The sequence below is a fragment of the Spodoptera frugiperda genome, chromosome 26 (genome assembly GCF_023101765.2).
Source record: "Spodoptera frugiperda isolate SF20-4 chromosome 26, AGI-APGP_CSIRO_Sfru_2.0, whole genome shotgun sequence".
Classification (NCBI taxonomy): Eukaryota; Metazoa; Arthropoda; class Insecta; order Lepidoptera; family Noctuidae; genus Spodoptera; species Spodoptera frugiperda.
The window spans coordinates 2,310,964-2,337,308 of record NC_064237.1 but is presented as its reverse complement, the minus strand read 5'-3'; the positions used below and the strand labels follow the sequence as shown (position 1 = coordinate 2,337,308).

Here is a 26,345-nt window from a genome sequence, read left to right as displayed (position 1 = left end):
AAATTAACATTTTCTTATTAACTAATTAGTCCTAAAGGGATTCAAATCGATATAAAATCAATACTGCAACTCGCAGTTTCATAGAGTTCATACTTTACCAGATTCATTAATAAATAAAACCAAAATAGTTCAACTATTTTTATAATTTATGTGTCATATCTTCACATAACGCGAACACTGAACGCGAAATTATAAAGACAAAAATTTGTATAATGTAAGTGTATGTATTTATTAAAATAATACTTAATAACTATGTTTACGTTGTAAATTCCAGCGGCAGTGGCAGTAAGTCGAGCAGTACGAGCGGCGGCGGCGCGGAGAGCCACACGGTGGTGGTGGTGACGTTCCTGGACGAGAACGTGCCCTACCGGTTCAAGGTGCCCGCCTCGCCGCTCACCCTCAAGACCTTCAAGGATTATCTGCCTAGGAAGGGCAACTATAGGTATGTTACGTAACTTCTATTGATAACTTCATATTTAAAACATGTAGATACATACATTTTGAAATATTTTTTCACCTATTTGAAGGTAGAATGTACACCTCAAATGTGTCTAAACTGCATAGAATATTCACAAATCCATCTCATTATAAGTGAATACAACATTGAACGAAATAACTTATATTGATTCACCTTTTAACAAATTGCGTTTTTAAATTAAATCATACAACTTATTTCCAGATACTTCTTCAAAACGAATTGCGCCGATCTAGACACGGTGATCCAGGAGGAAGTGAGCAGCGACTCGGACACACTGCCCATGTTCGAAGGTAAGGTCATGGCGCGCGTCAAGAGCATCGACTAGGCGACACACCACCGTCTCACAACAACAACAAAAGGAGAAAACAGAAGAAATACCTACACACATTATGTCAAAACGTAGTTGGATAATCTCTCATTTAGAAAGTCAGTCAGTGCTCTCAGATTTTCATGGACACTTTCAAACTGAATCGCTCAGTAAATTAAGCTCATGGACGTCTTAATTGAAATGTTTTAAATACCCCAGTTTCTACACTTATTGTGATCAAAGAATTGATATTCGATTACTTTATGTATTCGAATGTCAACAACTACAAAGTTATAGTTTCGTTCAATTTATGAATCAGTCTGAAGAGGTATAAATATGTGTTCTGATTGTTGGTAGAGTGCTATATTTATTTTCATGGTGTTAATACTGACTTGGTTGTATGCTGTATTGATGTTAAATGAGAATATGATCAATATTGTCCACGTATAATGTGAGGTATTGTCGATAACAATAATGAATTCGTCGTACATGTAACCATCGATGTATGGACACGCCAGTGTGAACGCGTGCAAGCTTCTGCGCCAGTGTGTACTGCCCTTATATGTCGCCCTGTCACATGGTATAATATTATGTTGTTGTCACCCAGTGAAGTTGATTTTTTTATCATAATTTTCTTTAATCGAAAACAGATAATAAACTTTTTTAAGTACCGTACAGCGACAGGGCGGCAATAGATTAAATAAATTATTTATTTTAAAAACATTACGATAAGTGTAATCGTAATAAGTATAACTGCGCGACATTGTATAAATTCTGTTCCTCATTGACTCTTTAAGCTTTTTTTAATTAATTTTAATTATTTTTTTACTACGAGCTAGTTGAGTACGCTTACTATTGTACGATATTTTTTTAAATCGCAGAATGACGGTATGCAAACATTTTTTTTATATTCCTAGTGTTACATGAATGACTGCTTAGTTTGTATATTTTTAAATTAATATTTTAGATATAAAATGACGTGTTCTGTTTAAATATAAAATATAATTTCGTTGAAATTGAAGATTCGTAATTATTGATGGGAGTATGAAATTTTATCAAAATAACGGTGTTAAAGATGCTGGTGATTGGTTCGTTGTTTATTTTATTTCCTTCAAAGTACAATTAGTTTTATAATTACAAATAATTACTGAAATTGAATTATGATATGAAAAATTTAATTAAAATGAATATTTTTTATGTATGTACCAAGAGTCAGGCACCAGCATTTTTTTCACTAATTTGCCATTTATATCAAAATTATTGACAAAACAATCGTACGCACGACGGGATCTCAATCAAATATCAATGTAATGAATTAAACTGCACTTATAAGTGGAGACATGTTTTTATATAAATAATTTCCGTTCCGCAGCTGTGAATAGAACTAATTAGCGAAATAGTTGTTAAGAATAAATTTATGTTTATTCTGTACGTGACCGGTCTTAGCCGACCTCAGTCGCCTGCGGACTTGTCCTGTGTTGCGCAAATATGTCCTCTATGTAACACTTTCTATGTTTCACTTTAGTGTTATTGTCACTTTTGATATGTGAGTAGTAGTGTACATTGGCGTCATACGATTACAAAAAGTGTTCGGATGACGTCAGTCATAATTACTTGTTCTCCATACCTCGATAAGGCTGCTATTAGTTTTCTTTCTCCTTCCTTCCTACAGCACAGCACAAGTGTGTGGGCGACTGAGCCAGAGTACTTTTGCTATAATATCATTGCCAGACTGAGTTTCCCTAAGTCAACTTTCAAATAAATTAACTAGTCTACGTTTGCGTTGCATGAAACTTGTCATCTGAGACAATATTACGAAATGATCATTTTTAACTAATGTTAGCGTTTATATCGTGTTTAAATATATTCTGTGGTCGGATTTCGGATCGAGTGTCGTGCAATGCGAATAGAATACCAGTACTTATTTCGCATATTGTATAATATTGTGTAAGTTAGCATGTCAGGTCCGGTCCATTATGTACCAACACTTCGGATTGTATTGTCTGTCTCAACTTTTCCAAATACAGATATGTTTGTGTCTTAAATATTATTTGTTATCCCACATTGGAATGATGTTAACAGCTTGTTATCCTTTCTACATGTTTGTCAAAGTTTCGACAGACGATACCACCCGCAGTGTTGCCATGTAAAATAGAAGTACAGAGGAGTGTTGCCAGCGGAGAGTGCACCTAATGTTTGCACATATATGACGAGAATCGGGTGCGGAATCATGTGCCTTCAATGTTGATAAAAATTTTCATAGTTGATGCTTCTAATTAGTTGTAAGTTAACACATTGTAAATATAGACGTAACGCTACGATCGTTTCGAACTCTTTATTTTTTATTAATTTAATTAAAACAAATCATTTTTTTTATTTATTGCCTAAGGTTGCGTTGTGATGCGAATTATCAAACACAAAATATTACGGTTTCTGTTAAGAATAGTTAAATCCAATGTAACTAGTAATGTTGTTTCCGCCAGATGTTATAGTATAGACTCTGCTCAAATTTAGTTTATTTACTACAGCATTGTTTTATCACTGCCAGTGTGTTTTCCATTTGTTTCTAAGTTGTAAACTTGCCAATTCGACTAAAGCTAGGTTCGTGTGTATTGCGTGCATCGTTACGACAGAGTATCAGTATAGTAAGATGTTAATAAATCGTAATATCTTGTGTTTGACCGCAGTACATTTTTATAATGCCCAGTAATATAAACAGTGACCGCGGTGCGCCCGGACACTTGACAATATGACTGTATAAATAGATGAATTACTATATCGTTTTTAAATTATATTATACAAGGCACTTACGATGTTAAAGTACCTTTGTACTACCAAAAAGGTCCAGAAGAGGCGTCTCTGCGCGTGCCGACTGATATAATATGGTCGTATAAGTCGATACCCGTAGAGCTCAAGCCAACGGGCTCAAAACTATATTGGTTAAAATGCTTGTTAAAATTGTAAAAAGAAATATAATGTTTTCCAATTTAGAGTGTACGAATGTGAAGACAAACGATTTGTAATAAAACCTATGTATTAATTTCATCAACGATACGAGACTCGGCTGTTTGTTCGCAACGGCCGACGGTTGATAGTAAAAAGAATTTCACTAATCGGACTGTATTATTTTTTTATCTAGCACATGTAACAATTAAAAAATAAACTGGAACTGTGCCATATGCTTTGGATTTTTATTTTTAATCTTTTTTTGTCAATCAATCTAGTTTAAATTCTGCTGCCTCTTTCTTGTTTAATGCTATTCCATTTTCATTGCTATAATAGTCTTATTTTTGGGGCACTAATGGATAGAGAAATGGGTGTTGTGTAGCATGTAAGAAAAAGAAGAAGTGAAGAATATAGCAATTTATTTGTTTTGTTCACAAGATTGATAAGGCATACGCCACTTATTTTATCCATTGGAAAATTTTACAATCAATCGCCACTGGAACCGGCGAATTAAACTTATGAAGGACAGTTTAGAATGCAAAAAGCTCGTTACAACAGTTAATGATCTTATAAAACGATATTGAATAGCCAAATAATATATTACTTTACTAACAATTATACCAATATTCAATAAATTAAACTTATATCAATAATAATAATTTCAAAATAAACTTAAAATGTTTAAGGGCACCATTGTCTAAAAGGTAAAATCAAATTATTTTACGCAGTGTTCCTTCCAAAATCAATCTTTGATCATTGTCTTAAAAAAACAAGTTGCCAATTTAACCAATTAAGAACAGGAACAGACAAGACACTTCAAATTATCATCAACATTCAAGGAGAGTCCACTACTGGACTATATTAAAATGAAATACATTGTGATGACATCACATTAGTATTGTAATTAATTCAATAAATAATATTCTCTCCCATATACAAAGCTCTATGAAGGAAATTGAGAGGTAATTATTATACAAAGAATTGCTAAAAACTTCTATAACTTCTTTATATCACAATATAGCACTGTATTTACATAGACAGTCCTACCAAATCATATTAAAATAGTTATTTATTGAAATCTAGCTACTGTGAAATCTAAAGTATAAAATAGGTAGTCGAAGTATGGTGTAGGCACTAGAAACAATTCTACATACAGGAATTCAAAACTTCAACAAGACTACATACATAGTTAACTATATAAAAATTAACTATAAATTAGAACAACTAGTAATTGCTCCTGTTTCGCCTTGAATCTAAACACAGTAATAAAGGTAATTAATTCCATACAATCTGTGATTCTGTGTCTATCTGAAGACATCTCTTATCCCTTGCATGAGTTGTTGCACGAGTGGGTCGGACTCTTCGTATCCTGCCGACCGCATGTGATGTGATGCACTTGATATGCACTGTGGGAAATATAAATATGTAAGTATTCTCTTTATGTCAACATTCTATAATAAATTGTTTTATAGATATAATTATATTCACATGAGAAACAGACAAAATAAATGGATTATAAGCCTTATTCGAATCTATCACAATAAAGTTACTGCAGTAATAAAATTATTTCATGCACAATATTGCTAGGTGGACTGTTCACCAAATAGATGAATCCACTTACTTTTTCTAAATATGTGATCTTGGCCTGCGGACAGATGTCCTTGACGACATCAACGCTGAACTCGTTACTACTGAGGTTGTCCACCATGACAGTGCGCAGTTCTTGAAGGAAACTCGTCAGATTGTTTGCAGTGAGATCTGGTACCAACTTCACACTGAGCTGGTATCCTGTGGGGAGCTCTGCGTCTTGTTCGTCTTCCACCCGAATACATCTGAAAATGGAGTAGACGTATTTTAAAGATAATTGACTTACTGAGGTTCGGAAAAATTACTATATATTTTGTTTTAAAGATCTGTGGCATGGCCGGCATGGAGTCTGAATTTACATTAGTTTACTTACTTACGTCTTTGACTGACAATATAAAACTGTTGAACGCAAATCCTCCGCCAACGTCGGTCACCAGTGACCACCACGGCGTTCAATGCGTTAAGTAGTACTTACGATGTACGTACGTTCACGGGATACAGACGCGGATATTATTTTAAAAAGACTTCGCATAAGAACATAACTGCATCTTTCTACTAAAAAATATGAACTAACCGGTACTGTGAAGCCGTCCTGCCCGTGGGCCAGTGTTGCGAGGTGATGAACCCGAGGAACGGTACGTGCGTCCACTCCAGCGCCTGCTGCAGGCCGCGCTGCGACACCAGGTCCTGCGCCGACGGCGCCGCCGGGAACTGGGGGTGCGAGTGGTGCCAGCCACACACTAGCGTGCCCGCACTACGGAGGGACTCGGCCGCCATGGACTGTGATACTGGAAATAATATTATTGTAATGAAAATGATGTCTGATAATTAATTTTTATCATGAGAATGAGCAAGTTTTCTAAAATTATTGTGATAATCAATGACACACATTAGCCCAATAAGCGACGATGAAATATTAGTCAACCGACCGGTATAATGACTGATGACCATATATGAAGTAAAATAATCGTCTACCTACTTCCTAATGGGAGACCAGGCAATGAAAACTCTCACCTGGATCCATATCACAGTGCGTGCTACCCGCGGCGGCGGCGGCCGGTCTGTAAGCTGAGACAGTGAGCAGCGGCGGGGCGGCGGCGCTGAACTCGCCCCCCAGCAGCCCCATCACCTCGCCGCGGGACGTGTGCGCGTGCCCGTCCATCAGGACCAGGGTCGACACGTGCACACGCACCTCGAACGGGGCCTGTATTGAAAAAAAATATGATAATGTAGACGAAAACATTATGATTGAAATTGAACATCAGATTAAGCAACATATAAGTTAAGAAGCACAGAATATTTATTACTATCTAGTCACGACAAAAAAAGATGGTTAAAATAATGTTCTACAGTCAGCATAATGAAGAAACTAACTGGTTTCTCAGCATTATAAACCCGGCAGTGTAGCAGTTGCACGGGCATCTTGCGCGGCGCACGGCCCCGGCGTGGCTCCGCGCCCAGCGCTACCAAGTCGCCTGATTCCGTGTGCATTATGGTATAGCCACCACCACCATCCTGTAACATTGTGAAACCATCATTAATGTCAAGTTTAAAATTAAAATGTAAAAAACGCATATAAGCAACTATACTGAAAGAAAACTGAGAAATTAAATTAATATGTAGTTTGTAATACTAAAAATTATAAATAAATGTATTAAATTGCAGTACAAAGATGCTGGCTATTAACATTATTGATGAAAAAGTTGACTTAACATTGTATTTGATAAATAAGCAAATACATATATGTAAAAAATACTTACCAGATTAATCTTTTTAGGTCTTTTGGGCATGGGTTCGAACCTACTGAGTGGCACAGCTATAGGTTCCTCTGTAGCCCTATCCCTCGGTTCCTTGGTAGGAGTAGACTTGTGTGTGCTGCTCTCACTGTCACTGTCCACATCTATCTCTATGTCACTCTCTGGTTCCGAGTCTTTCTTCTTCTCTATTTTTATCTGCAGAATTGTAATGTTATCAAGTAATAAATAATGTGAGTTATTTTTAATTATGATAAAAATAGAGGTGTGTTTATTGATAATGGATAACGGATATATGATTGGATTTTTGGCATGATATGTTCTAATGAGTTAATTGTGTACTATGTCTGAATGTTATATAACTGATGAAACATTAGATAACTAAAGGTTGGTTGAATCATTCAACAGTACTCACCACTTGCTCCCCTTCAGAAACAGGCAAAGCTTGTCCAGAACCTAAAACAATCTGCATTTTAGGACTCTTGACACTGTCCTCAGACAAACTAGAATCCTTCCTCTGTCTTCCCAAGGGTGACTTCAACAACTCCTTACTTTTATTCCTAGTTGTTCCTTTATCATAATTCCTGGACCTTTTTCTCCTATGGTTACCAATCTTTTTCTCAGCCTTTACTTTCGCCTGATACTTAACTATATTCTTAGAGACAATGTCAGTCAGGTCTAGGTCAGAACCAATAGATTCCGTCGACCCTATTATAAGATCATCCTCATACAATATTTCTGCTGGATTTATTGCCATTAACTCAGCCTTCTTGTCATTCAAAACATCTGGTTTCAGGAGACTTTTAGAATTTGTGTTTTTCTTCCGGAAAGGTTTCTTTGGTACATTAATAGTGGGTGCTCCGGTAGTGACCATGTTGATAACATTATTTATGGTAGTCATGTCATCTGTAACTATTTCTTCCTGGACTACAGCTGGTATGTCCTCGTGGTCCTCTGGTTTATCCAGTCCAAATGATGGAGTCTCCAAATTAACACCATACTCAGCCTCTATCAATGCCTGTATCTCAGCTTCAGTCTTTGATTTCAATGTTTGTGATATTTTTCGTACATTTCTCCCATATTTAGCCTGTGAATAGGAAATAGGACTCTTATTGGAACTGAATTTTTGTATATTAGTTACTAATTGTTTTTTTTACATTATAAATGTTTATAAAATCGAGCATTAATACTTAACTATTGTACACTATATTTAATGATTGTTACTTGAGTAAAAAGGATATCATTTCTATTTACAAGTATTACTAATAACAATTGTGTAAACAAATATTCATTTTACATTACACATATAAAACAAGAAAAAAAAAATTAAACTTTTACAAAATACAAACTCACCATTTCTTTGATAAGAATATCTCTCTCCCTGGCACTCCATGCTGTGTGAACATCATTTACGTGCTTATCTGAAGAATTGTTCCCATACAGCTTCCTCGGTGAACCTTCTTTTAGCCTTGAAAAAGTACCAAATTAATATATTATCTTATTTTTATTTGAATGTAGGTTTTCATTTAACATTTAGATGTTGATGAAGACAGGACAAAGACAGGATGATGATTAAAGTGATTGTATGCTATGAATTAATTAGATAACATTTTTGGCTCTTCATGCAAGTGCAACATGCAATTGCAATTAGGTGACATGTATAAAACTTACCTATTATTTTGTTTATCGTACCAGTTCGTCTCTGTGGAGTCGAGTAGCCATTGTGGGTGCACCGTGTCTTCTCTATTGGAACACGAAGGGCTGAAAGCAACAGATGTGTATGGACTATTGTTTACCAGTAAATAATAATTTTATATGCCAAAATAATTATTCAATCAAAATTCTCTATGCAGTTTAAAAATATAAGTTAGCGCCTAATGATAGCATCAGATACACAAAAACTATGATTTATTATTGTTTTGTTTGAAGAATTGGTGTCAACAAGATTGTAAACATAACCGCTAACCAAAGTGTTGCGTAATCATAATTAAGTACTGCATTTTTTATTATTATGAAAAGGACCATATAAACGAGAGATTTACTCACATTCCTTGATTGTTTTGAGCAAAACAAGAATTAAAAGAGAAATCTCCTAAAATGTCAATTTCGTCGTCGTCCGCCATTTTTGTTATGACAGATTTGTTTGACAGTAATATCAAGTCAAGTGACAAGCCTTTGGTTCTCTACGATCTACTAATTTAAAAACGTTTTACGTTTTAAAAGTTTCATTTCCTTTGTATTTAAGATAAGGATTAGTTTTAAAATTAAATGAACATAAGAAAATTGTTATTGATCTACTCAATTCATTGACTAATGCTAATTTATCATTCCTATTTTCTAACTACGAAATTGTCGTTGACAGAGAAACGTCATGTTGGAGTGGTACTAGAAAAATGAAAAAACGTCACTTCACATTTAGAAACGTCAAAAGCTTGATGATCTTCAACCAAATATCAACAAACTGTCGTTATGTCGTATTGCGAGTGCGGATAACAACTGCACACAACACCAACACTGAATCATCGCATTTGCGGTTACTTAACTAGTGTGAGCACTAGAGAGCAGGACCATACTTCATGTGGAAGTCGCCGGATAAGTGTTTGCAGTGCGACCAGTGATTTGTTCCAAACATGAGTTTCATACGAAAATTTACGGCAGTCAGCACTCCGGGATTATGCAGAAGTTTCTCTGTATCCACACCAAATAATGCCACATACTCGTAAGTACTAGTGTTAATTAAATAGGTATATTACATAAATCGGTAGCCGTCTAGATTTCGTGTTTAGAACTTGATTATAGTCATGGAGTGAGTCAATGAATCAATGGTTTATTGAAATATGTTAAGAGAAGGTTGAGGCAGATAACATACACTTTTCATATCAATATCAGTTGTTGAATAGAAGATAACAAACACTATTTTAAATGTTATTACCTACTTATACATTATGCTTATTACATTTCGAGAATTATTAAAATTATGTAATGATATTATCATGGTCAGATAGTTTTTATAGTAATTAGTAAATTGAAATCAATGATTAAATAAGAATCTTGATAAATGTAGCTCAGATACTAAAATATTTTACAAAGCTGTTTTTAAGCATCATAAGATTGAGAGATAAGATTGTAATGATACATTTACTTCACAATTATTTTAGTTATATAAAAAAATAATTAAATGTATACACCTACTATTTCTCAATACTACTCTTACACAATATGAGATCTGCACTCTTGTAGACCACAGGATAAACCTATAACTCTTTATTCAATTTTGTATACTAAAGGTTGAAATTGATGCTGATAAAGTTTAAATATGTATTGGTACTATGATTTTATACTGGAATTATGATTTCTGCTAAGTTGAATTTATGGCTACCTAGTTCTATGTTTTATTTTATTTCATTTGACCTGTGTTTGTAGTAAACTTTTTTGCTCTTTATAATAGTAACCAATCAAGTTATTAAGATACTTATGTCTTGTATAACTAAGTACATAAATAAATTATTGTTAACTACATAATTAACTTTTTTACTAATACATTTACATTCATTCACATTATGTTAATAGTAAAATGAACTTTGTTCTGTGCGCTATAAAGTGTATATTTTATTAACTAGATTGCAAAAGGTACTGTGTTGTATTTCCAGTGAGATTATAGTTTAAAATAAGTACTTTATTTATTTATCATAACATAATTTTATTAAAGTTTTAAGTTACCACTTCTGGATAAGTTTTGGTCAGGGTAAGAATCTAATTAGTTCTTCAGTCAGATATGTAACTAAAAAATATTAGACACTTATTTTTCATATAAGTAAGGAAGGAGGAAAGGACTCATTGTGTCACATTACCCTAAAAATGTAGTAAATCATGACATCACACAATATTACAAATCAATGTATAGTCGAAAGTATTTAATTTTGTAAATGGTAATAATATACTAGATGGAAATAAAAATAATTAGGATACTACCCTATTTGTTGTATCTTCCATGTGACATGTTCCTTGTTAATGTCATCTAAACTTAATTGGTAGTGATGCAACAGGCCCTCATTGTAATAATTATTTTCAGATGCAAAATCCTTGTCATCGGTGGTGGCACGGCTGGATGCGCGATGGCGGCCAAGTTTACCAGGAGACTGCCAAAAGATAGTGTCATAGTCCTTGAGCCAATGAAAGTAAGAATTCTTTTTCCTTTTTAAGCACACTGTAACAAGGTTTTATAAAAAACCCAGAGCGGAAGATCTAGCAGATTACCGGTACTCAAAGCAGAAGAAGGAATAGGGTGGTTTTTAATCATGAAGAGTCTGACACTCCCTTCTGCCTTACCCAAGACCGGACAAGTCATTGGACGCTTATCCCCTCTCAAAAGAAAAAGGACTGTATAAATCATCTCCTGCCAATCCTTTTTACGGAAAACTCGTATTATAATATAATAGTTACTAATGTCAAGGAATCATTTAAGTTAGTATGCAACACATAAATAATTATTCAAATCGGTACAATAGTTTAGGCGTAAAGAAGAGACAAGAGACGTGATACTTTCGTATTTAATTTATCGGGGGGCACGGCAGTGCCCGCCAAGTCGAGCAAAAAAAAAGCGGCACGGCCGTACCATCCTTTTCTCGAAGCAATTCGGGCTTTTTTCGACCCCCTATAATTCGGTTGTGGATAAAGCAAGAAACCTGAATCTTCAGTAACTAATCCGGCATTGTATAAACACGGATAACCGAGTTAAATGACTATGAGAAGATATTAATTCAACGCGCCAAAGCATTTCAGGTGGTAATGCTAATGAATCCCGTTGCTAACAAACATATACCTAATAGGAACATGGTGAAAAAAGTAAAAGGCCGAACTTTCCACCTTCCTCTGCCGATTGAAGAAACTTTAAAAAAACTGCCTAGACCAGAACACCCTATCACTAACCCTGAAATATTTATTATGGTACGAGGTACGCCAACAAAATCTAAAATAGTGTGGGAGGATATTGTAGATATTAACAAGGTTTACCAAGCCTTACAATATTTAAAAGGTGTTAATGCTCTCTACTCTCGAATACAACTGCCGCATTCACCTCAACAATTGATTGATTATATTAACGAAGAGGACAATATTCATCATATCGTAGACCAATTAGAATCTCAAGTAGATAACGTTGTAGAAGGAAACGGTGGGCTACTAACACAAGTTACATCAGAAAAGGAGGCGGACTATGAACAATACACTATTTACCCCTTGCATGAAAGGAGGAGAAACGCTCCTATTTCCGAACTCTATCAAATGCTGAAAGTCAACGCTGCTCCAATTGAATCCAGAGATAAGGATTTAGATGTAAAATGCTTTCCTGATCTTTATATTGAAGGCAAATATGGTCAATTTTATGATCGGCAGCAAAAGCTAACATCAAGTGAGTATATTAAAGCAAGATTAATGTCAAAACACTCTCAATTCCGCCTTAATCAACAATATTTATTTTTCTCCTTAATGATGCTAATATACGTCAAATAAATTCTGGCATTTTCTATAAAATGAATTGCGTTAACCAAAAACAAAAGCTTACAGCTGAACAGTATTTTGAGATGCTTAATAAAGATGAATTAGAAGGTGACTTAACAGCAATATTTGGTAGATTACGAAATACAGAACAGTTCTGGAAAAAGCCAAAGAATGACGTCAATTGTATGACTCAGCACTACGGGCCAGCAACCTGGTTTCTTACCATAAGTCCTTCCGAATGGATGTGGGTGAATTAGGTGAGTACCTTAGGGCAATTAATAGTCCAGAAATGGCTAGCAAGAGTATTAGCGAATTGGTTGCTTTAGATCCCGTCTCCACTTCCAGGTTTATTGACAATAAGTTCAAAGCCATGTTAGAATTCATAATGTCAACGGATGAACCGCTTGGAAAAGTTATTCATTATTTCTGGAGGCGGGAATATCAGTCACGTGGAGCGCAACACTTTCACTTAATGTTATGGGTAAAAGACGCCCCCATACTTCATGAGTCCTCGATTGATCAGGTTGCAACATTTATTACAAAGTATGTAACTTGTGCCATACCGGACAAGAATCTTTCACCAACGCTCTATCAACGAGTCACGTCATATCAGACCCATAAACATAATCAGTATTGCATGCGGCAAAAGAAAACAAGAAGAGGTTTCATAAAAGTTTGTCGTTTCGGATTCCCTCGCCCGGCCACAGAAGTACTTACTATTAGAGATTTAATAGAATCAATAGCTGCAAGAAAGACATTGTCGTCTAACAGTAGGCTCTACAATATTGTACGCAAACAAGAATGGTCTATGGTTAATGATTATAATCCTGCGATTTTGCTAGCATGGAATGGCAATACAGATATATCGGGTGTCCCAAAATTAACGCAAGATTTGAATTTGCCGCCATTTGTGCAGTGAAGTGTTGGCGACCCTGAAAAAAGCAATTTGACAGCTAACAGTATAGGGTTATTAAAAATGGAGCGTTACACGATAGAACAATGTGTCTTCATTATTAAAGAATATTTCAAAGACATTTCCAGGTCGTGTACTCTCTCGTTTTGGTGATCAAAATTGGCCTCCTAGATCGTGTGATTTAACACCATTAGACTTCTTTTTATGGGGTTATTTGAAATCACAAGTCTATGTCAACAAGCCCACAACCACCCGTGCATTAAAAGAGGAGATTCAACGCTGCATCAACGAAATTCAGCCACATTTATGCAGAATGGTCATGGAAAATTTCAACAAAAGAGTGCGCTTGTCTCGCAAAGCCGTGGAGGCCATTTGTCCGATGTGTTATTCCACACATAACCCTATTCTATGTACATTACGAATCAATAAAAATATAACTATCAAAAGACTAAAAACGGCGTTTTCTATTTAATTCAAATCTTGCGTTAATTTTGGGACACCCTTTACAATACGTTGGCGAAAAAACCGCTATTTTAAATTATTACGTCACTAAATATACCACTAAGAGCGAGAAAACTCACGCTGCTGATATGTTTCAAGACATAAACTCTACGAAACCTTTAAGAAGCCGCCTATTGAACATTGGTCTTAGAGTTTTATCTAGTAGAGAGTGCGGTTCTTTGGAAGCCAGTGACACTCTACTAGGTATTTCTTTGTACGGCACAGATCCTTCCACAACTATTCGATGGCTGGACGTCAACATCTTTCGTAACCGGCGTGTTAAATCTAAGTCTGATATGATGATACTAGAACCGGAGTCCACCGATATTTATTACGAGTCATGGATCGATGACCACTATCCTAAACGGCCCAAAGAACTAGAGGCTACTAACTTATACAGTTTCGCTCAAAATTACGATATTGTGAAAACACGCCCAGTCTCCTCTGAAGTGGAGTGTTACGAGATAAATGACAGTAAAAGGTTCCTGAAACGAAGAGCTAACCCATATTTAATCAATCACTATTTCTACGACCCAGAACAGGTACCAGAAAAATACTTTTTCTCTTTACTTCTTTTATTCAAGCCATGGCGTTCCTCAGATGAGCTTAAAATAGGGTGTGAAACTTACACGGAGGCGTTTAATTTGGTGAAAGAAGAATTAAAAGAAGGAGTCAATTATGGCAATTCAATGATAGAGTCAAGATATAAAATACAAAAGGCATTTGAAATGATAGAGTCTAAAGTTGCTGAGATAAATGAAGATAGGGAAATGGTTGATGATGACGATGGTCCTGAAAATCCTCTAGACTTTGAAGCCGTGGAAGTTGCAAATGCCATGGACGACTTTCAGAGAATCAATATCGCTGAAGAAGAAGACACTGATCTTCACAGTATGATCGCAAAACTGAATGTAGATCAAAAAAGAGTCTTTGATATGATCATAAATAAAATGGACACTACTGATAATAGCGCTGACGTTTTACGCTGTTTCGTCAGCGGAACTGGTGGCACTGGTAAGAGCTTTTTAATAAAAACCCTAAAGGTTTGGGTTAAGACGCATTTAAACAAAAAAGTGGCAGTTAGTGCTCCAACAGGCATAGCTGCCTTCAATGTAAATGGATTGACAATACATAGACTATTGCAGCTGCCTGTGGAACACAAGCAAACACCAAAGTACAAACCACTTTCTGATGAAGTACTCCAGGTTTTGAGATCAGATTTGAAAGAAGTAGTGTTGTTTATCATAGACGAAGTGTCGATGATATCCAATGTTACTTTAACATATTATATTCATTTACGTTTGTCTGAGATATTCGACACAAGTGACGATCAGAACGGGTGGTTTGGAAAGAAACATCTTGTAGTTTTCGGGGATCTCTTACAACTTCCACCGGTAAGAGAAAAGTCACCTTTTGAAAAATTGACAAATACTGAAACTAACAAATTGCTAGGTTCCCTCAGTATGCCCAATCTGTGGATTGAACTGTTCACATACGATGAACTTACAATTAACATGCGGCAGATTAATGATTCTGACTTTGTTGATATGCTAAATAGAATTAGATTAGGTGTGACTACAAAAAAAGACCGCGAGTTACTCTCGACTAGATTATTAACTCTCAAGTCCGATTCAAATGAAAACAGATTAACTGAAATAATTAAACACCTCTCGAAACTTCCTGATGATACCGTTTGCTTATTGTGTACAAAAAATATGTGTCAACAATTAAATACTGCAATGCTAAGATCTCTCCCACATCCTGAAATAAATCTTATAGCTATAGATAGCATTGATTGTCCCAGGTACCTAACAAAAAGAGCTCGTGAATGTATAAAAAAATATGAAGACGATGCTTCTATGACTGCAGGTCTAGAAAAGAACATAATTATAAAAATAGGCGCAAAAGTCATGTTAAGGCGAAACATTGACGTGAGTCTCGGTTTAGTTAATGGATCTATCGGTATAGTGCGAAAAGTAAAGGTTGATCCTGAAAATTCAAAAATAATTAAGAGAATATATATCACATTTAATAATGAACCTAATGCATACGAGCTTGGTCCGGTCAAAACTAAATTTGAAATTATTAATAGAGCTTATGTTCATCGCGAACAATTTCCCATATGTATAGCCTATGCTATAACTATACATAAAAGTCAGGGCCTAAGCCTAAGTAATGCGCTGATGGATATAGGTTCTGCAGTGTTCACATCCGGTCAAGCTTACGTGGCACTTTCGAGAGTTACAAGTCTGGGCGGTTTACATCTCATCAGGGGCCGAAACAGGTCAGTAAAGTCAGTAAAAGTCAGTATTTTTGGACCTGGTCAGTAAAAGTCAGTATTTTTGAAAATCGGTCAGTATTGTCAGTATTTTTCGATTTGCCCAGTGATGACTGATGATATCTGAGGGCTGCTTTGCACTTTGCATGCTCTATATACACTGGGCACAAAATTTTTTGTTCCAAGTGTATGTGGATGATCTACGTAGTATACAGGGTGACTTTGAATTCGACGTATTCCTCTCGGGAGGTGATAATACAAGTAATTTCCTACAAAATTAGCCCTGAGGTCCTTGGTCTGAAAGTGGCTAGTTTCTGAGATATTCAACATTTTTGGTTTTGGTAAAAAAATCCCGAATTGATTACAAAAACATCAATAAATAAAAAAATACTGGTTGGATTTTAGTTATTTTAGTTTTAATCAGTTGCCAATACATCAGTTATCATTTATGAATACTAATAATGGCAGAAATATCTTTCTTTTTAAAATAGCAAGTAATCTCCTATGAAATTATGTTTTGTTTCACTAATTTGGTCAATAGATAACTGGATTTATTTCGAAAAAAATATATTACACTAAGCGTACAAACTATTAGAAAAACTTCCTTGGTTTATTAGCTACCCAGAAACGTAAAATTATTTACAAAATTCCCAAAAACAAATGAATTAATTGATGATAAGTAGAGTGTAAAGAGAAAAGCGCAATATCAAAAACATCTTAATTTGAAAAATTTTGTTCAAAATGATCTTCCCTACGACGAATACATGCCCGAACACACTTCTGCTCTGCTGCCTGACTGCTGACTGCCTCGTTGGCCGAGTGGTTGCAAGTGCGACTGCCGCGCCAGGGGTCTCGGGTTCGATTCCCGGGTCGGGCGAAGTATTACTGGGTTTTTTTCGGTTTTTCGAAAATTTCTCAGTGGTAGCACGGAGTCTGGAAATGTGCCTGGTATATGGCAATAGGCTCACCACCTATCACATGGGACTTACAACATAAATTGTGAAAAGTGGGTGTACACAGTGGCATTACGTGCCATAATGTGCACCTCTGCCTACCCCTTCGGGGATTAAAGGCGTGACGATATGTATGTATGTATGTTTATTTTAATGGAACTTCTCTGTAGGTACTTTTTTTCTTTCTCATAGTCATTTGATTTTAGTGTTCACTATATTATGTATAATTTTGCACGAATGCGCATGACTCACTTGTAATACAATAACAATTACTAACAATAAAAAAAGCTTTTTAACACAATAAAAAGGCGGTGCTGGTTGGCTATGGGGATGGTGGAGGCCAATAACTGAAAATAAGCTTTTTATTTCACACCATTCACCCGAAAAACGGTTTGGAAATGGTCAGTATTTGGTCAGTATTTTTGAATTTTTGGTCAGTAAAATCAGTATTTTCGACCATAGAACTTGTTTCGGCCCCTGTCTCATTAATGTCGACTTTGGAAGTATTAAAGCGCAGGAATCATCAATTTGTGAATACAACAGATTAAGAAGTATTTACCGTCCAGACTTGTCAAAAATTGAGACATCAAAGCCTCCGAGAAAAGCCCATAGAGACAGGGAGTGGGCTTTGAGAAAAACTGTGGCTGAAGCTCAAGAAGTAGTACCGGAAAAGAAAAAGAGGAAGACTACATATAAAAATAAGAAAATATCATAAGACCTTTAACAAAATTCGTTAGAAGTAGATGGTATCAAAAAGAAAGGCTCTACAAAAAGAAGTGAGATCCCATCAAAAACATCCTGTAAAAAACCCAAGTCTCGCAGCTCAGTCTTTCTACCGTCAAAAGTTGTGAGATCCATGTAATACCAAGTCGGTTAATCTATTTAGTGTCTACTTGAAGGACCTTCTGTCTTAAGTTATTACATAAGTTATTATCATGCCAATATTAAAAATATTTAACGTTTTAAACAAATAGATCGACTTGGACATCGCATGAAAACAAAATGAATATTACAATATTATATTAGATTCTTTAGTCTCTCGCGCCTCACGCGATTGAAACTCTCGTTTCTGTTGGTCGCTGGCCCGTCGTGCTGTGTAGTGTGATACATACTAATAATCAAATCAAGCGATGTCCAAGTCGATCTATTTGTTTAAAACGTTAAATATTTTTAATATTGGCATGATAATAACTTATGTAATAACTTAAGACAGAAGGTCCTTCAAGTAGACACTAAATAGATTAACCGACTTGGTATTACATGGATCTCACAACTTTTGACGGTAGAAAGACTGAGCTGCGAGACTTGGGTTTTTTACAGGATGTTTTTGATGGGATTATTATATTTATTCTCTACTCGGCTCCTATTGGTCATAGGCTAGAAAGGCTATAATATAATATAGGCTATAAAACTTATAAATTCCCTATCTATTTTGATAAATTCACAATCCAACATATAAAGGGTTATTCAACCAGTAGTTACGGAGATTAGTGCATTCGAGCAAACAAACAAACTCTTCAGCTGTATAGATAAATATATTGAGTTAAATGTTCTGTTCACAACGCAAGTTATTACTACTAGACCGTAAATCCCCGCTGTTATCACTACTACGGTATATCATAACCAGCAAACAATGTATAGTAAATATTTCTAAATTGATTGATTTATTTTTACAGTTACACGTTGATTTATAGACCTCAATGTCTAACATCCACCTTCAAATTCATTTAACTGCGATCTTCAACCCAGTTCAAGGTTTAGGTCTTGTAGATGAGACCCATAGTCCAGCAGTGGAGTCTCATTGGTTGTTGATCGGCTAATTTTGTAGGAAATTTGTTGTAGTATCACCTCCCGATAGGAATACGTCGTATTACAAGTCACCTGTATACGTATAGTATATACTATCTACTGGTATAGATAGAATACTAATACATATGTGTATGTAGTTATACAAAGTATTTTCCTTGACACATTCAGCTGTTGCAAGCTCATCTGTTTACGGTATTCTCATAATTTTCCTAGAATTCATTAACAGGAAATTTTGTAATACCTAAAGGAAGGTGTTTTAATAGAAAGAAACGCGGTTAATTGTTTGCATGTTAGACTTTGTGGTTTACCTACCACAAAGTTACACACGATGAAAATTTCTAAACTACCATAACAACAAAAGGACCTTTTTTCCATTTTATTTCTATTTAGGATACTCCAAAACTATGGTTACGTCTTCTCCCGTGAATAAAGACAACTTATAAATCTTGATTTTTATCTGATATTCCAATGCAGGCAACTTGTAAATTACTAGGAAGTAAGAAGTTCATAAAACAGACTTTTTTTTAAGGGGGAATATCATCTAATGTCTTCTCCCGCCTCATGCGAGAGGTGTCAGACCCTTACTGACTAAAAACCACCCCGTTCCTACTTCTGCTTTTCGAGCCGGACCCCGGTAACCCGCTAGGCAGTCCGCAGCTTCGGTAAAACAGATGGTGCCTCATCATAATAATTCAAAATGTTACTAAGAATTACGATTCTAATGCTGTTGGTACTCATACTATCACGTATCTAAATCAAAGTTATCAAATGATATGCTCGGTCCATTGACTCCGTTAAGGCAATTTTCCATTAAGTACTATAGGCATTTTTCAAACAAACAGTTTTATTTTTTAAAATCTTGATGACTATACCAAGTAAGATAATTAAAATTGCCTAATATAAAAAATGTATTACTTGTTAAATGATAATTTAGAAAAGCCTGGCCTTAATTAATGGTGCTCGAATGAAAACTGAATTTGATTTATGGCACCTAGTAATTGCATTAATAAACTCTTTCTGAGAATAATGATAAAATGTCATCAGTATAATGTGTACATAGGAAGCATAAAAATTACTAGTTTTGTATCGTAATGCCGCCATACAATGTACACCCAGTTTTCACCATTTGTGTTATAAGTCCCTTGTAATAGATCCAGACTCCGTGTTATTAGATACTGAGAAACTTTCGAAAATCCGAAAAAAGACCTGATAATCTAATCTCTTGCCCGGCAGTCTCACTTGCACACTCGACCAACGAGACAGTACCAGTTTACTGTAATATTTTTTGGTCCAATGTATGTAGACGTCAAAACAAAACTATATCAACAGCTAAACCATATATAAAAAGATAAGAAATGGCAGTAGCGGTTGTAAAGAGATAATTGAATTATGTCTAATTAATAACAATAGTCCGTGGTCCGATGATGTAATCTGATATACAGATACATACACATTGTATTATCTAAACGTCAGTTGTTTTAGTGCACACATCAATGTTATGTACACATTTATAAGGTACAGTTGTATGTAACTGTGTGTGTCTTTAACATCTCGTCATTGTTATCGACACGTGTATCTAAAACAAATTTCTTTACTAGCTTCTGTCACCGCCTTTGCCCGCGTTCCCGTGCGATAAAAAGGGCTATGTGTTATTCCAGACGATAATCTACCCCTGTTCGAAATTTCCTTGATCTTTCAGCTGTTTTGACGTGATTGAGTAACAAACATAAACAGAAACACACAAACTCGCAAACTTACTAGTAAGATTTACCCCTGTTCCCAATCCCCGATTCCCAACAATCCTTAAATTCCTAACCCACAAAAGGCCGACAACGCACTTGTAACGCCTATGGTATTTCCAGTGACCATGGGCGGCGCCGATAGCTTACTATCAGATGATCTGTCTGCTCGTTTACCAGCCTTAACCATAAAAAAAAATTTGTTGTTTCTAATTGAAAGTTACAGATTAGTTTAGCAGATAGGACTACGTCTGCATCGCTCTACTCTGGAATTGAAGTAACATACACTAATAAATTATAGTTGCTTATAAAATAAACCAGTTGTAAAAAGTCCGATATTGTTCCCAGGACCATTACTACCAACCTCTATTCACGTTAGCTGGTGCAGGAATAGTGACACTGAACCAAAGCCGCCGGCTGGAAGAGAACGTCCTTCCCAAGAAGGCCAAATGGATACAGGACTTCGCACAATGTATTATGCCCGACAGGAACAAAGTGGTGACTGCGAATGGCCATTGTATCGACTACGAGTACCTCATCGTGGCTGCTGGGATGAACAATGATTATGATAAGGTTGGTATGCGGTATTTTGAGAGGCAATTTTGTCAAATTAAGTAGCTATTGGTCAGTGTAATGTAAACATTAGTTCTAAAGTACCTATACTTTGTTGTGTGTCACTCATTACTTAGTCCGTAGCTTAAATAATTTAAAGTTGTTCAAAACAGCAGAGATAATTTAATAAATAAAAGTCTGAAAATAGAAAAAAATCGTTTGAAAAGAAACAAACCATCAATTTTATTTACATGACGGTATATTTTTTATTTTGTTTTTTTAAATGATGTAATTACATAATGATCAAGTTATTCCTTTGTGAATGACATACATGTAACACAATAATGCCTTGATATTTAAACTTACCCATTTCCTCCAGGTCCCGGGTCTATACCAGGCTCTAGAAGACAAGACAAGCGGTGTATCCTCGATATTCGCGGCTGAGTACTGTGAGAAGACGTTCTCAGACATGCAGAAACACAAGGAAGGCAACGCCATCTTCACGTACCCTGACTCCTTGATCAAGTGCCCCGGCGCGCCGCAGAAGATTGCGTACCTAGCAGACTCATATTTCAACAAGGTAGGTTTTATTTAATGCCTTGGACCTTTCTTAGCAAGATTTAAAATACTTGAAAAGTAAACAACGTCAATAAGTAGGCAGAAGTGCTCCTGCATATTAAGGCACGTAATACAACTGTACAATGTACACCCACTTTTTACCATTTCTGTTATAAGTCCCGTGTAATATTGGGCCTATTGCCATATACTGGGCACAATTCTAGATTCCGTGTTACTACTGAGAAGTTTTCGAAAAAAAAACCCAGTGTTACTTCCGTCAGTCGCACTTATGACCACTGGACAAACGAGGCAGTCACTTTAAATTGAATAATGCCTTTGATCGTATCTGTACCTAATATCAAATAATTTGTTGAAATATCGATATAAACGTAAATGAATGATGTTTCATAATTTACTTATGTAGTCCAAATGCAAACGTGTGCAAACTCCCCCAGACTATTTAATAGCCACACAATATTATTACTTATAATGCCGATAACTATCTAATCGAACAATGAGGGTGTGTCGTACCGTATGCATTCGTTTATGATAAGCAAGTATAGCTAGTTACTGTTTGAAGTTGGTCGAGGTTTTTACGCAAAACATACAGCTCGGCTCATTACCGGCCGACATTGAATCGTCCTTAACAAAAAATGGTCTCGGCATAAACAAGTGCATACTTTATCTTCGTTCACTTTGACCTTTAGTTTATTTTGTCGAATTTCATTCGACCATTGTTGTCCAATTTATATGTATGTAGTAGTATTATACAAACCTTATCACTGCTTTCATTACTAATCTAAATCCACACTTTATTTATCCGCCATTTAAGTCTTATTTAATTAATTCGGTGCTTTATTGGTTGCTTAACATTTATCCCAGAATTATGTTTGTATTGATAACGTTTCTTATTTGCTAGTGAAGTATAACATCTGAAATGCCCATTTAGGTATTTGGGAAATAACAAACATGATATAAATAATACATACTCTTCAAGTAGGGTAAACAGGATTTCATGATCACTAAGATATCCTATTGTGTCGTGGGTGCGTTCACATACATATGACACCAAGACCCGAAACAACAACTGTGGATCACACAAAGAGTTGTTCCTTGCGGGAATTGAACCCGCTACGCGTTGCGCAGCAGCCGGTTGCCCAGTTACCGCACCAAGTAACACAGTCAACAGTATAATACATAAAGATAGTTCACTAGTATCAAAAGTATCAATTCGCTCTGGATCCCTCAATCTAGACTGTAGTGCCAAGCAATTTGTCCATCCGCTGAACTGATCGGACGATGACGTAATGTTGCGATTCTATTCATAGAACTTCATATAACAATGCACACGATACATGTTAGTTACAAGGAAGTTTATGAGATTTTCCCTGTCTTTGCATTGTAATATTAGATACATCTATTTTATAAATATATACAACTAGTTGATACCCGTGGCATGATTCTGAGAATTGGGAATGAGGGTGTAACTGCTTCGTGAAACTCAAGTCATGTGCTCCATATATCAATTTCTTGAATGTTTCATACGAGGAAAATGAACATAGCGGTACTTTTCCCTTTTACTACCATGGCGTTCTTCCAAAGTTCAAGTCAATATTTATGGATACTTCTATAGTTATTTGCATTGTCAATAAAACTTAGATTTGTAGTGGCTCGTGGCTGTCCATAAATAGTGACGTCATTAATGGTGCATAGGTGTTAATGTGTATTTTGTTGCACACTTATTTAGGCCCTTCTGTAACTTTTGAGAAGTGGATGTTATGTTGTATATATTTCTTTCTTTTTGGGTAATAAAAGGCTTGATGTTATATTTTTAATATGTGACATTAATTGTTAAAATACTGCCTCGTTGGTCGAGTGGTCGCACGTGCGATTGCCGGGTAAGGTGGTCTCGGTTCAATCTCGGTCCCGGGTCGGGCAAAGTATTACTGGGATTTTTCAAATGTCGAAAATTTTTTCATAGCTCACCCCTATTACAGGGGACTTATAATGGTATTACGTGCCGTAATATACACTTCTGCCTACCCCTTCTTGGATAAAAGACGTGATGGCAATAATAATTAATATTTATTACAAAATATATTTTCCATCTTTCCCAGACAGGAGTGCGTACAAAAACGGCGATATACTACAACACGTGCCTGCCAGTTATCTTCGGTGTTCCGAAGTACGCCAAGGAGCTCATGAAGGTGGTGAAGAGGAAACACATCAACGTCAATTACAAAACGGTGCTCAAAGAGGTCAGGCCGGACAAGAAGGAGGCTGTCTTCTTCAACAAAGAAAAGTGTGAGGTTAGTGCTACTTTCAATCTTATTTCATAGTGTTTAGAGTTTGTATTTCTTTGAAATGGTGGTTCCTTTTTTGGAGTAGGTACATAAAATTTTTTGGTTATGTGAAATGTTCTGTTATTTAAAAGTCTTGATTATTATAAATAGCAGGCGAATTTACTTATAAACACTGGGCGCAATATCATTCTGCAGTTATACCTTTACATTGCGAATTTCCAAACTCGATTGCTCAAAATTCAAATCCGAGTCTTAATATAGACATGCTTGTAGCAACTGCACTAACAATGTGGTCAATTACTTTTTTTATAGGTGATTAAATCATAACTATTCAATTTTAGTATTAATTAAACATGTCATAAGGTTCATAATAACGCTTTTATTTGTAATCAACAGGACTTATTATATTTAATTTTAGTATTTGTTAAAAGAGTCATAAGGTTCATAATAACGCTTTTATTTCTCATCAACAGGACTTTGTAATGGAATACTCGATGCTACACGTGACGCCCCCAATGTTGACGCCGGACTTCCTGCGAACTAATGCAAGCTTGGTGGACGAGCACGGCTACTTGGAGGTGGACAAGTTCACGCTGCAGAGCCCCAAATATCCCAATATCTATGGCATCGGAGACTGCATTAACACACCGAATAGTAAAACTGCCGCTGCTATCGGTAAGTGAGAATTTGTATTAATTTATGAATTGAGTTTTTACATAATAATATAGCTCTCATATCTCTAGGCATAAAGATCATACGATTAAATCATTCCTTTACAACGTGGAAGGAAGACAAATAAACATACTTTTGCATTTAAAATTTAGATAGGTACTTTTATAGTATAATAAACCAATTGGATCTCCTGTAACCTCACTTACATGTCGAAACTCATCGCAAGCGTTCTTTGACGTCGGTTTTCTGTGAGGCCGTTCGTGCTGAAGCCTGGCTCTCACACTTGCCCTGTGTGGAGATTTCAGATTACCACTCTTATATGGTAGAGGCTCATAATTCATTAGTGTACGGGCTATTAATATTGATAAAAATCCTCTATATTGTTACAGCCGCACAATCGTACGTGTTGGAACACAACCTGCTAGCCACGATGAAGAAGGACGAGCCCAAGTTGAAGTACAACGGGTACGGCGCGTGTCCCTTGGTGACGTCATACAACACCTGCATACTCGCCGAGTTCATCTACGGCGGAATACCACATGAAACAATGCCTTTCAACCAGGTAAATATATTTTGTACTAGTTTGTACCAGTAACTTCGCCCACGGTCCCGTTGGATAAAAACTATTTGTTATTTCAGACCATAATCTAACTCCTGTTTTAAATTTCATCGTCGATCATTGAGCAGTGCGAGAGGGACGGAGCTATGTAGGTTGTATAGCTCCGTCTCTTTCGCACAGCGCCCTGGTCCCTTCAGCCGTTTCGTTAAATAAACTCGTACAAAGCCGTCTGTGTTTCGATCATTTTTGAAATGTAGTACTTATAAGGGTGCATAAAACGCACTGTTTTAAAAATAATAATTTCATTAATCTACCTGATTAAGCTTCGGTTTCACATTTTGACATTAAAATCTTTTTACAACCATCCTGTTTCTATCCACTGTTTAATAGTAACAAAATATTTATTTGTCAACAGGCTTCAGAGAGCGTTATAGCGTACTACATGAAGAGATATCTTTTCCCAGCCCTCTATTGGCACATGATGATGAAGGGATACTACCACGGACCGGAGGCTATTAGGAGAATAATGCACCCATTCTCAAGGACCTAAGTACTAACCACATTCTCATATTACGAACTCGAAATGATCATAAGAACTTAGTGTCAAATATGACATCTCTATAAAATATTTACACATTATAAAATAGATTTCAAATCAAATACACGTTCGATTATGATCTAACGTGTGCTAAATGTATAAAAAAAAATATAGTTTGAATGTCAAAGTGACAGATGTCAAAGACACAGATGTCATAGTGACAGATGTCAAGCATCCCTAGCTCTATAGTTTTATGGTTTAATTATGATGTCGTTAAGTACTTGTCACCTTATAATGTAATGTTAAAAGAAGTAAGAGTAACAATAGTAGTATGGGGCGCTAAAAGCGTTGCCTGCTATTTCACAAGCTAATTTTTTTATGGAACTAGTGCTCATATTT

At 35.8% G+C, this 26,345-nt stretch overlaps 3 protein-coding genes across 13 annotated transcripts in view; 2 read left to right on the top strand and 1 right to left on the bottom strand.

Moving 5' to 3' along the window:
• LOC118264093 (axin) overlaps positions 1 to 3,966 on the top strand; it is a 61,242-nt gene extending 57,276 nt beyond the window's left edge. For all 10 annotated transcript variants that reach the window (XM_050704646.1, XM_050704645.1, XM_050704648.1 and 7 more), the window contains 2 exons: positions 275 to 442; positions 680 to 3,966. In XM_050704646.1, coding sequence (XP_050560603.1) covers positions 275 to 442; positions 680 to 803 — 292 coding nt within the window. In that variant the 3' untranslated portion in view covers positions 804 to 3,966. The remainder of the gene's footprint in view (positions 1 to 274; positions 443 to 679) is intronic.
• Positions 3,967 to 4,133: 167 nt separating this feature from the next.
• LOC118264803 (uncharacterized) lies at positions 4,134 to 9,345 on the bottom strand. Of its 2 annotated transcripts, none has more exons than XM_035577448.2 (10): positions 9,119 to 9,345; positions 8,744 to 8,833; positions 8,426 to 8,540; positions 7,488 to 8,159; positions 7,079 to 7,270; positions 6,693 to 6,833; positions 6,333 to 6,522; positions 5,893 to 6,106; positions 5,353 to 5,563; positions 4,134 to 5,137 (listed from the first exon to the last, which is right to left on the bottom strand). In XM_035577448.2, the coding sequence occupies exons 1-10, from the start codon at positions 9,193 to 9,195 to the stop codon at positions 5,036 to 5,038; spliced, it is 2,004 nt and encodes a 667-aa protein (XP_035433341.2). In that variant the 5' UTR covers positions 9,196 to 9,345; the 3' UTR covers positions 4,134 to 5,035. The 2 variants fall into 2 exon arrangements, with proteins under 2 accessions (XP_035433341.2, XP_035433342.2); XM_035577449.2 differs by having other exon boundaries at positions 8,765 to 8,833.
• A 161-nt stretch (positions 9,346 to 9,506) lies between these two features.
• Positions 9,507 to 26,345, top strand: part of LOC118264839 (uncharacterized) — a 25,691-nt gene continuing 8,852 nt past the window's right edge. Inside the window, exons 1-8 of the mRNA XM_050705133.1 lie at positions 9,507 to 9,791; positions 11,145 to 11,250; positions 21,113 to 21,337; positions 21,696 to 21,896; positions 23,992 to 24,183; positions 24,651 to 24,852; positions 25,239 to 25,411; positions 25,824 to 25,952. Coding sequence (XP_050561090.1) covers positions 9,703 to 9,791; positions 11,145 to 11,250; positions 21,113 to 21,337; positions 21,696 to 21,896; positions 23,992 to 24,183; positions 24,651 to 24,852; positions 25,239 to 25,411; positions 25,824 to 25,952 — 1,317 coding nt within the window. The 5' untranslated portion in view covers positions 9,507 to 9,702. The remainder of the gene's footprint in view (positions 9,792 to 11,144; positions 11,251 to 21,112; positions 21,338 to 21,695; positions 21,897 to 23,991; positions 24,184 to 24,650; positions 24,853 to 25,238; positions 25,412 to 25,823; positions 25,953 to 26,345) is intronic.

Coding starts and splice junctions, on each gene's coding strand:
- LOC118264803 (XM_035577448.2), bottom strand. CDS start 9,195: ATGGCGGACGACGACGAAATTGACATTTTAGGAGATTTCTCTTTTAAT. Junction 8,834..9,118: donor GCTCAAAACAATCAAGGAAT/GTGAGTAAATCT, acceptor TGTTGCTTTCAG/CCCTTCGTGTTCCAATAGAG. Junction 7,271..7,487: donor TTTCTGAAGGGGAGCAAGTG/GTGAGTACTGTT, acceptor ACAATTCTGCAG/ATAAAAATAGAGAAGAAGAA.